Source organism: Arachis ipaensis, chromosome B9 (genome assembly GCF_059453495.1).
Source record: "Arachis ipaensis isolate K30076 ecotype BB chromosome B9, ASM5945349v1, whole genome shotgun sequence".
Lineage (NCBI taxonomy): Eukaryota > Viridiplantae > Streptophyta > Magnoliopsida > Fabales > Fabaceae > Arachis > Arachis ipaensis.
This window is the reverse complement of record NC_142444.1, coordinates 107,907,748-107,919,464: the sequence shown is the minus strand read 5'-3', so window position 1 is coordinate 107,919,464 and position 11,717 is coordinate 107,907,748. Positions and strand designations below refer to the sequence as shown.

The 11,717-nt window shown below is 37.9% G+C and overlaps 2 protein-coding genes across 2 annotated transcripts; both read left to right on the top strand.

The window, feature by feature from the left end:
* Nucleotides 1–490: 490 nt before the first annotated feature.
* On the top strand, nt 491–3,895 carry LOC148545834 (uncharacterized). The gene is made up of 2 exons (XM_088499096.1): nt 491–3,030; nt 3,115–3,895. Exons 1-2 carry the CDS (start codon nt 497–499, stop codon nt 3,893–3,895), a joined length of 3,315 nt encoding a protein of 1,104 aa, XP_088355222.1. The 5' UTR covers nt 491–496.
* Nucleotides 3,896–4,415: 520 nt separating this feature from the next.
* Nucleotides 4,416–7,282, top strand: LOC148545833 (uncharacterized). Its single transcript, XM_088499095.1, has 7 exons — nt 4,416–4,914; nt 5,022–5,269; nt 5,349–5,552; nt 5,973–6,065; nt 6,156–6,263; nt 6,351–6,740; nt 7,253–7,282. Exons 1-7 carry the CDS (start codon nt 4,416–4,418, stop codon nt 7,280–7,282), a joined length of 1,572 nt encoding a protein of 523 aa, XP_088355221.1.
* The last annotated feature ends 4,435 nt before the right edge of the window (nt 7,283–11,717 follow it).

Genomic DNA, 11,717 nt, shown 5'->3' with positions numbered 1-11,717 from the left:
ATTTATGAAAATAAATCAAGAGTAAATAATATCATAGTCTAATCTCTTAGAATTTTACTTGGTAACAAACAGATTGAAGTTTTTGGTTAAAGCTCCCAAGTGGATTTTGTCAAAACATTGATCGTGTCATGGCAAGGTACAATGCATACTTTTTTTTTCACTTTATTATTATGCTATTAATTCATGTGTAGCTCCACTTTGATTGCTTTATTAGTTATGAAGTTGCAATTTAACTTATTATTTATGTACTATAAATTTTTTATTTTCCTTAATTTGTTTTGCTTCAGCGAGTTTCTAGTAAAATATTTAGAGAATTACTTCTAAAGATTAGGAACTATTTCCTAACCTAACTACAAGGCTATGAAGTCCGTTTCATAGCCCATGCCCCTTATATTTCATAACACCCTTCCTCCTCTATTCTTATTATCTTCACTTTGCGACCCCTTATAAATTTTTCTCCAAAAAAATTTAATAATTATCGATTAGGTTTTGTGATATGCCGAAGGATTGGATGGATCTACCGAGGTATAGCGAAGAGTATATCAATGGTGTTATTAGTTTCTTAGAGTTTGCATACTCTGAGGGAGAGCCGGACGGACAACAAATTCAATGTCCTTGTAAGAGGTGTTGTAACATTGAGTGGTATAGAAGAGATGTGGTATTTGACCATTTAGTAGCCGACGGATTTGTTAAGGGATATAGAACATGGATTAATCACGGGGAATGGACAATCCCGATGGTGGTTGATGATGACACGGATGATGAAGGTGCACGCGATGACATTGAAGGACTGCTTAATGATGCATTTGGAGATCATGCTGAGGGTGTTACTGTAGGTCCAAATGAAGAGGCTAAAAAGTTTTATAATTTAATAGATGGGGCAAGTCAAGAGTTATACCCGGGCTGCAAGAAATTTTCTACATTATCTTTTACCATCCGCCTGTACTTGTTGAAGTGTTTGCACGGTTGGAGCAATGCCTCCTTCACTTCCCTTCTTGAGCTATTGAAAGAGGCAATGCCTGAAATTAAAATACCTCCATCTTTCCATAAGACGAAGGCTATGATAAGAGATTTAGGTCTGGATTATAAAAAAATTGATGCTTGTCCTAATGATTGCCTCCTGTATAAGAAAGAACTAAAGGATGAAACACAATGTCGTGTATGTGGAACATCTCGATATACTGAAAATTCTAGTGATAATAGCGAGAACCAACCTCACAATAAAGGTCGTCCTATTCCTGTAAAGACTCTGAGATACTTTCCTATAATTCCAAGACTTCAGCGATTATTTATGTGCTCAAAAACGGCAGCTAGTTTGAGGTGGCATGATGAGGAGCGCGTTAAAGATGGGACGTTAAAGCATCCTGCTGATGGACTGGCATGGAAGAACTTTGATGAAATGAATGAAGATTTTGCAAAAGAATCACGCAATATTAGACTAGGCTTGTCAAGTGATGGGTTCAACCCATTTCGTAGCATGAATATTTCATGGAGCACGTGGCCCGTAATGCTGATGGTATACAACTTGCCTCCGTGGATGTGCATGAAACCTGAATATTGTATGCTATCTTTGCTTATTCCTGGGCCACAATCACCTGGCAAAGATATTGACGTGTATCTACAACCATTGATGGAAGACTTGAAGTTGTTGTGGGAAATAGGGGTGGAAACTTATGATGCATCAAAGAATGAGACCTTTCAAATGCGGGCAGCTCTTTTGTGGACAATTAATGATTTTCCTGCGTATGCTATGTTGTCTGGGTGGAGTACAAAGGGAAAATTGGCTTGCCCTTGTTGCAACAAAAATACCTCTTCTCTACAACTAAAACATAGTCGGAAGACAGTTTATATGGACCATCGTGTCTTTTTACCCATGGATCATCCATGGAGAACCAATACAAGGTCTTTTAATGGGAAGCAAGAATTAAGACCCCCTCCACCTGTTATAGAAGGAACGGAAATTTTTGAGATGCTACAAAATGTTGAGAATGTTTTCGGGAAGAAGCAAAGTACATCAAATAGTTTCCCATGGAATTGGAAAAAAAGATCAATTTTCTTTGAATTGCCTTACTGGCACAAGAACCTACTGCGTCACAACTTAGATGTCATGCACATAGAGAAGAACATACTTGACAGTATAATTGGAACTCTTTTGGATATCCCAGGCAAGACAAAGGATCATCTGAATGCTCGATATGACTTAAAAGATTTGGGGATCTGGAAAAATCTTCAACCAAAGGAGGTGAATAATGGCAAGAGAACAAAGTTGGCAAAGGCATGCTTTTCTATGACTGCTGCAGAGAAGTCAATTTTTTGTGGTGTTTTGAAGACAACAAAGCTACCTGATGGTAGTGCTTCGAATATATCACGGTGTGTACATCTAGCAGAAAGAAAAATTTCTGGGTATAAGACTCACGATGCTCATTGTTTGCTACACTACTTACTACCAATACCGATTAAAAGCATCCTTCCTGATCACGTGGCCATTCCGTTGATTCGACTAAGTTCCTTTTTTCGTCGCATATGCAAAAAGTTAATAACACTGGAAGAGATAGATCGACTGGAGTTAGAGATTGTGGAAACATTATGCCACCTTGAGAGGATCTTTCCCCCTAGTTTTTTTGACATAATGGTTCATCTTCCTATTCATTTAGCAAATGAGGTGAGATTGGGTGGTCCGGTGCAGTTTCATTGGATGTATCCTCCAGAAAGGTACATGTGTACATTAAAGTCGTATGTACGCAATAAAAGTCGCCCCGAAGGTTCTATTGCAGAGGCATATCTGGCTGAAGAGTGCTTAACTTTCTGCTCAAGATACTTACATGAAGGTGTGCGAACAAGACTTAATAAGCGACCTCGGAATGATGATGATCCTAATGACGATGAAGTTTTGCCTTCAAAGTTGTTTTCTAACAAAGGTCGTTCGTTAGGCGTGGGAAATGGAGAACCAATTAATCTCGATGACATATCAAGTGCTCAAGCCCATGTATATGTATTATACAATTGTGAAGAAGTCGCAGATTATGTTAGGTAACTTAATATAACTTATGTTTATTCACTAAATCAAGTGCATTTAGATTTTTTCCGATCAAACATAACTATTATTAACTACAGAGAGCATGAGGATGAGGTTAACAATCAGCGGGGAACAAGATGGAGAAAAGCTCAAGTTCACAGTAGAACCTTCTCGCAGTGGTTTGAAACTCGGGCGAGAGATTCAGATGTGCCTGTTTGGCTAAAAGAATTATCTCGAGGTCCAAGCTCTGTTGCAAGAAGATTTTCTGGATATATAATTAATGGATATAGGTTTCACACTGTGGAGCGTGAGGCAAGGAGAAAAACACAAAATAGTGGTGTCACATTAACTGCTTTAACTTCAAGCTTTGCAAGTGCTAAAGATAAAAGTCCAATTCAAGACACTGTAGCTTATTATGGCAGGTTATTTGAGATAGTAGAGTTAGATTATTTTGGGCGTTTTAAGGTTGTATTGTTTCGGTGTGAGTGGTATGATGCTGGGAGAGACAAATACGGTCTTACATTTGTTCACTTCAATAAGAAATGCTACCAGAATGAACCTTTCATACTAGCATCTCAAGCACATCAGTGTTTTTATGTGCAAGATCCATATGAACATAACAAACATTATGTTATGGAAACTATCCCAAGAGACTTATTTAAAACAAATGACGAATCTGAGTCTGAGGCCAGTCAAACCTTCTATAGTGAACAACACGAGCATATAACAAGTCCTGCCATACCAGCTGATGATGGTGAACTTATTCTGGAGAGGAATGATCTACGACCTACAGTTATTGAAAAGGTTCCCCAAGTGACTTCTGCCCAAGAAGATGAGGCAGATTTCATTGGAGATTCTGATTCTGATGGGTCAGCCTAAGCAATTTATTGCTTAATATGTACATATGTATAACTAAGTTTTCTTCACCTTTTTATTTGTAAGTCATATTTTTGTTTTAATTTCTCATTTTGTTAGTGTTTCTTATAGGATATGTCACTTTATTGCTTATATTAACTCGAGTTAACTAATTTATTTGTGTAGGAATAAAGAATTTATTGATCTTAAAGCAACATCAAGTAAGAATCTACTTCGACAATTTGAAGCCAAGAGACAAAGGATTGTAAATGAACGCAAGCAATATGTGATGCAAGGTGCAGCACGTAATGACAAGGAGGAAACTATGCCAAGGTTGGATGTAGTCGAAAGTCAAAAAGAGTTGAGTGCAACCAAAGGAGTGAAGAAGTGTACGCTAAAGAAGCTGGATTTTACTCATTTACAAAGCACACTCAGCACAATCAACAAAAGGATGAATTTCACGCCTGAAACCCTGGAAGTACAGCCAAGCATTCCTGCGCAACAGCCAGAAAATAAAAAAAGAAAGAATCACTTGACTGTGGCTATGGCTGAGAAAAAGAAGCATGAAGTACAACATGAACCGTTAACACAAGGCTTGAACAATTCTAAGCTTACAAAGGTGGGTGCAGATGAACTTAAAAGGAAGCTCGATGCAATTCGTAATATGAATAATAGCATGCCAACACCTGTAAGCCAAGATCGGAGTTGTGCAAATTCTACTCAGCCCACAATCAACCAAAGGCAGCAGCAGATTATTCAAGTCACACATGGTAGAACTCAAAAAAGGCAACATGACACTACTTTGCTGAGTTCAAACACTACCCCACAAGCTGAAGATTTAATGTCGGAGCAAGATGGATCAAGAAAGGAAAAGAGCAAGCCAAGGGTAAAGGCTACAACTATTGATGAATTTTTAAAAGAAAATGGGATAGATGTAGAAATTGACGGACTAAGCTCTGAACTAAGTGATGATGTGGGAGATAGCTTTCCACTTGATGAAAATTATTATTCACATGTGATGGAGGACATTGATGATGACGAAGGTAATTTATTTCTATCATTTTTTATATTTTTTGTAAATCATAATGCTTAATTTTTCAATTGGCATCACTAATTACTCCCTAATTTTCCCCCTACTGCATGAAACTAGGAGAGCCAAAGAAGAAGAAAACTCGGGGAAAAACAACTTGCAAAGAGATTTATGCAAGAACTATGGAACAGCGAGAAGAAGTTATTTTTGATATTGGACAGCCAGTAGGACCAACCGATCAAAGTGTGTCTAATTTAACTAGTTTCGTAGGAACAATTGGGAGAAATAAAAGATTTGTGAGTCTTTTGTACACTAGCTGGCATGCTGTAACTCCTAAAGCTAAGAAATTCATGTGGAACTATGTTAATGTAAGACTCTTCTATTATTATTAAATGTTGATTATTTTAAATATAGCAAGGTGCGTATAACACTGTTGATATCATGCAGACCAAGTTTATCCTCCCAGACAGTGGAGAAAAGTGGGTGATCCAAGCAATTCGGGATGCTTGGAAGCGGTTCAAGGGAAAGATTAAGCAGAAGCACTTTGTTCCCTTTGATACCATCGAAGATATGGTGAAAAATCGACCGACACAAGTTCCAGAAAGTCAATTCATAAAATTGATCTATTATTGGAGTCATCCTACAATCCAGGTAAAATAGTTGGTACTTTAATTACAAGTATATTATTGTTTGTTAAGACATAAGCAAAATAATGAAATTTCAATTGATAATGTTGGAATATGTCCTCTCTCATGTTGTACAAACACATATCCATTCTGATGTAGGTTCTTGAACTGAATTGAATTTTTTTAGGATATATTGCTGCCAGTTCCATTCTGAACTTCTGAATTTCTGTATTTACAATTCTATTTTTGGCTACTTTGTTTGCTGTAATTTAAGTTGCTGCAATTCTATTTTCTATAATTCTGTTTTGTGCAATTTTGTTTTCTGCAATTCTATTCTGTGCAATTATACCTGCTACTATTCTGGTTGCTATAATTTTGTTTGCCATGGCAAAATTTAATTATATTGTTCTCTGTTTCTATATGCTAACCTTTTATTCAATTATAGTCAATAAGTGAAAAAAATAAGAAACATAAAGAACAGCAAAAGTTTCCACATCGCATGGGGCCAATCAATTTCGGAAGAGTACGAGTGGCTCTGGTATACTTATTTCATATTTGTGCTGGGATTTGTTTAGTTAATTTTAGTTATGTTGTTATAGACTTACTTATTTAAGGCTTTATTTTATAGCGCGCGACAAAGGAAATAAATGAGGAACCAAAAAGGTTTGAAATGTTCCTTGCTACTCGAACAAGTCGGAAAAGGAAGGAAGTTGATCAGGAAACACAAGATGCAATTGTATGAGAATTCATTGAATTACTAATGATTATAAATCAAATTTAGGATACGGTAACTAATTCTATGTCAAATGTTTCTTTTAATTAGGATGAATTCCAAAACCGGCAAGCTGCTGGTGAAACAGATGAGGAAGCTTTTGAGTCTTTATTTGGAAAAGAACAACCAGGTCGGGTTAGGTGCTATGGAAGATCTATTACACGACGTGACTTAAAGAAGCATGCAGAAATTTCTGAACTCAAGCAACAACACCAGGAGGAAGTCACATCTTTGAAGGCTGAACTTGGAGACATGAAGGCCAAACAGCAGCACCAAGAGGCTGACCTTCATGGATTGCGAAACATGATTAAGTTACTAGTTCAGCGATCTGAACCTGGAATGAGGCCGGAAGAAATTGAAGCCTTGTTACAAGATGCCCAACACTCTCCAATTGATGCAAATAGCGCTCATGGATCAACACATATTCCAAACATAAATATGGTATGACAAGTTTTTTCTTATTCCCTAATATTTGTTTATATATTGTTAATTGTTAATTAGGATTTTGAGTTTAAAATTTTTATTTGTTAGAACTTAGGAGGATGCCATATTTTTAATTTGAACTGAAATTGAAGAAGATGGAAGCTGTGATTTGGTTTTTTTGGTTTTGTTTTTTCATTATGTAATTTTAATATTATTGTTATCAGGGTGAAAGCTGTAATTTTTCTGGTTTTTCTGATTTTTCTGGTTTTGGTTTTCTGATTTTTCTGATTTTAGTTCCCATTTAGTATGAAGTTGTGTTAGTCCGTTTTTTAGTTGTCCTTTATGGAGATTTATAGTATCCCCCTGAATGTGATTGTTATTTTAAAGCAAAAGACTTTGGTGATATGAAAAGTAGAGTAGTTTCAATTATCTTATGCCTCTCGGATATTGTATGTGTTATTAATCTGTTAACTACTTTTTTCTTCTTATACTTTTTCAAGTTATAATTATTTTTCTATATAATTATGCAGGATAATTTTGAAGATGTGAATGAAGATTGAGATGCTTATCATGATGGTTTATTGACAAAGGTGGAAATTGAAAGATGTATGGTTGATGATGATGTCTTTTATTAGAAGCTAAGATACATTTATATGATATATTTTGATTTTTCCTAGTTTATTAGTAGTAAACTCTAAGTGCATTATATGAGTATACTTATTCTAGTTTGAGATGTATGAATGCTCAAAATTATGATTATTCCAATATTTTTGGTTCATTGTATACTTATATTTTGTTTCAGTATAATTTTTATTGTTTAAAGATTATTGTATGGTATTATTATATATGTATACATTTTTATTTTATAATAATTAACTAATTTAATTAACAATACAGGATTATATATATAATTATATTCTCAAATATTAGAGTTTAGATAAAAAAATTGTTAGAAATTTCTATTTATATATATATATATATATATAAACAGAAATTTTAAAAAAAAATGAGGGACAAAAGGCTACGCTTATATAGAGTAGCTATAGGTATACTATTTGCTACTTTTATAAAGTGATGCAGTAGCTCTGAAAAGTGTAGCCTATTCTTTAGAATTATGGTAACCATTAGTGCTGAAAAGCGTAGCCTTAGGTCCTGAACAGCATCACTTAAAAAGCGTACCCTATTCTCAAAGGCGAGAAGCGTAGCCTTTGCTACAGAAAAGCGTAGCCTTTGAGAATAGGCAACACTAGTATAGGCATCGCCTACAAAAGTGTCTCCGAAGCCTAAAAAGCGTAGCCTTTTCCTAAGGCATCATTTTTTTTTGGTTTTGGCTACACTTTTCAAGTGTACTTGAATGGGTGTTTTTCTTGTAGTGCGCGGAGGTGTCGTGGTGGTGGTTGTGGCTTGGAGGAGGAGAGGGGGGAGGGAAGGGGGTTCAGGGAGGGGTGGCGCGATAATAGGGTTCGCGTGATCTGAGGGGGTTTAAATTGGAATCCACGCGGCTGCGTGGTGCACGCGGTCGCGTGATGGGGGTGAAAACGGAGGTGACGCGATCGCGTGGGTCGCGCGATCGCATGAAGGGGGTAGAAGAGGGGATGACGCGATCGCGTGGGTCGCGCGATCGCGTCACTGGAATTTGTGCTAGACGCACAACTCCAGCGTCATTTCAGCGCAACTCTCTGTCTCCTCCTAGGGTGTTGTGTAATCCATGCGACGCGATCGCGTCGCTCACGCGGTCGCGTGGGATTGGTTTTGTGTATGTGACGCGATCGCATGGGGCATGCGATCGCGTGGGCCAATTTGTGCAAAATGCACAAGGGCCGCACGATTCCATCCTAACTTTCTGGACGTTGGATCTTGACGCCGATCTCCAGGGCACGCGGCCGCGTGAGTGACGCGGTCGCGTGGATAGTGTTTTCGCAATATGACGCGATCGCATGGGGCATGCGGTCGCGTCGTGCATCCCCTTTTTTATTTTTTTTATATGTAAGATAAATGCAGAATACAATGATTAATATGAATGCTATGCATGATTCCAGGTTCAATAAAGTAAAATGAAAAGAAAATAAAAATGAAAGCAATTAACGAGAATTAAATTGAAAAAGAAGCGACCATACCGTGGTGGGTTGTCTCCCACCTAGCACTTTTAGTTAGACTCCTTAAGTTGGACATTGGAGGAGTTTCCTGCTATGGCGGCTTATGTTTAAATTCGTCCAAAAATCTCCACCAGTGCTTGGAATGCCAGTAGCCTCCGGGGTCCCATACTAGGCATGTAAAGCTTCTGAGCAGCTTCAGACAAATTTTCAGGCTCCCGGGGTGACGAATGTCAGAATAGATTCCAGGATCCCAAGCTTTGCTATTAAATCCGCCTCCGTCTTGATCTATATGTTTCCATCCGGGTGGTTTAAAATGTAGAATCTCACCATGGTGACCAAACGTTCTCTGTGATCCATGCAATTGAGCATGATACCAATCCATGTACTTCGAGGTGAAGCGTGGAACCTTATTGAACCTTGTGCACCAACTCTGAGTACGAGCCATTTCCCTCTTACTCTTAAAGCCGCAAAGAGCTCTAAGCTGGCCATCTGTTTCAAGCAAACCATATTCAAGTGAATAAGTAAAGTTATAGGTTAAGGATTGTACCCACTTGAAGCTTGTATTAGGTGGTAATGCCCTTGGGATAGGTGTTTCCGGTGGTTCCGTAAGTTCTACTCCCTTGTGCTCTTCTGTGAATTCCTCCACTTCCTTGTAAGGCTCTACAATTGTATCTATGTCCTGGTCAAAGTCTTCTATGTCTTCCTCATCACTTGAGTCATAGATTGGAGGTTGAGAGAAATCTACCTCCGCATCGTCTTCATATTCACTTGGGGAAGATTCTTCGACCTCAGAGAATTCACTTGCGGATGCCAGTTCATTACTAAGATAATTTGACTTGTGACTATCATCATCAAGGGAATTTGTGTCCTGGGTTATCCCGTCTGATTCTTCATAAATAACTTGCCTTGGAGATTGTACAATATCCTCCTTAGCATCAACTGTAGCGTCCTTGATGGAGTTCTCCTCAGTTCTGGATTCCCATGGAGGTTCAGTGTCTCCTAGATCTTCAACCAACTCTTCTTCTTGAACAATGACAGCTTCTTCTACTTGTTCTAGTACGAATTCATTCTCTGTCTTGTCCACTGGAGTTTCTGGTATCTCCTTCATGCTACGCTCTTTGTTAGACTGTTCACATGGGGCTGTGGCTGATCCTTGTGTATTTGAGCACCTAGAAACCCATTGAATTACTGCTTGCTCCAGTTGTCGAATAGTTGTTTGAAGTTTATTTACTGTTTCCTTTAGGCGAACCTCTGCTTCTCGGGTTGCCGGACTTGGACATGATACATAGGAAAGTGGCGGTGATTGGGAGTGATTGGATTGGTACTGGGGTAAGGAATGATCATATGGTGGCGAATGGTGAAGAGAAGCTTGTGAGTGTGGTGGTTCGAGGTTATGTTGAAAGGATGGTTTGTATACACGGGGTGGGGCTTGTTGGTAGTTACAAGGTTGTCCACCATATCTTTCAGCTGGGTATGCACGGTAGAATAGTCTTTGTCCAGGATATTTCGGAGGGTGTTGCTGCCTAAAGGGTTGATTAGATCATCTTGGCTCCATCCATCCTTGATTGGTCTGACCTTGATGCATATTCCTGCTGTAACTTCTATTTCCTTCAACAAAGTTAGAACCAAACTCAAAGCGAAAGGGGTGAGAATTCATGGTAGCAAATGAAAAATAAAAAGAAAAAACAGAAATAAATAAACAAGTAAAAGAAAAATATTTACAATAACCAATAATAAGGCACACGTTAGCAGTTCCCTGGCAACGGCGCCATTTTTGATGAGAGAACTTTTGCGTGGTCTAGAAATTTGCGGAAAAATCCTCGTTGCAAGTATAGTTTCTAAACCTTCAAAAGTCCTTTCATACAAACGTTTTGGTTGTCACAAGTAACAAACCCCTTAAAAATTGTTAACCGAGTATTCAAATCTCGGGTCGTCTTCTCAAGGAACTGCAAGGAAGTATGTTCTTATTATTGGCTATAAAGGTTGTAATCGGGGTTTAGAAGGTGAGAAGCAAGTGATTTGAATGACAAGTAAAGTAAATGGCAATTAAAATAAATAAATACTGTAAAGCAACTTTTGGCAAGGTAAGAGAAATTAAAAGTCCAACTTAGTTATCTCTCTCAACAATAATGAAAGTTGAATCTAAATTCCACTTAGTTAACCTTTACTAAAATAAAGGAAAGTCAAGGGACTAATTAGTTTGACCTTCGAATCCTATTTATTTCCTAAGAAAAAGTTGGGATTATTGAAGTTCAGTTCAATTAGCAAGATAACGATTATCAATTATGTTGAGTTTAATAATGTTGAGTTACTGATTTCTTAACCAAGACCAAAAAGGGAAAAAGTAAAATTGCTGGAATAAAAATGTCCTTAGATGGGAAGCAATAATAACTTAAATTAAAGAGAACAATAATAAACTGAAATACCTCAATAATCACTAACTCAAATAATAATCTGTAACATGGAATAATTCATAAGCCAATTGGGCAACATCTGTAGATACGAATAAAAGCATTAAAGTAAAAGTAGCATAGAAACATAAATTAAAGTAAATACTAAACTTGGATCGAGTGTTACTCTTAAAAACTAAGAGGAGTCCTAAATCCTAATCCTAAGAGAGAGAGAGGAGAGAACCTCTCTCAAACTAAATCTAAATCATGGAAAGTGAAAATTGGCGAGCTCTCCCTTGAATGGATGCATTCCCCCACTTTATAGCCTCTAGTCTGTGTGTTCTATACTTGGATCTGGGCCAAAAGGGCAGAAATTGCTGGGGGCGTATTCTATAAATTCTGATACGTGGCCTCTGTCACGCGTCCGCGTGGGTCATGCGGTCGCGTCATCTGGAGTTTTCCTTGTGGCGCGGTCGTGTCGGTCACGCGTCCGCATCGAATGCGCTATG

Bases quoted from the DNA above. Each gene is read 5' to 3' on its own strand.
- LOC148545833 (XM_088499095.1), top strand. From the start codon at position 4,416: ATGGCTGAGAAAAAGAAGCATGAAGTACAACATGAACCGTTAACACAA. The intron at 5,270-5,348 runs GTAAGACTCTTC...GATATCATGCAG, and splicing joins TCATGTGGAACTATGTTAAT to ACCAAGTTTATCCTCCCAGA. The intron at 6,741-7,252 runs GTATGACAAGTT...ATAATTATGCAG, and splicing joins ATATTCCAAACATAAATATG to GATAATTTTGAAGATGTGAA.
- LOC148545834 (XM_088499096.1), top strand. From the start codon at position 497: ATGCCGAAGGATTGGATGGATCTACCGAGGTATAGCGAAGAGTATATC. The intron at 3,031-3,114 runs GTAACTTAATAT...TATTAACTACAG, and splicing joins GAAGTCGCAGATTATGTTAG to AGAGCATGAGGATGAGGTTA.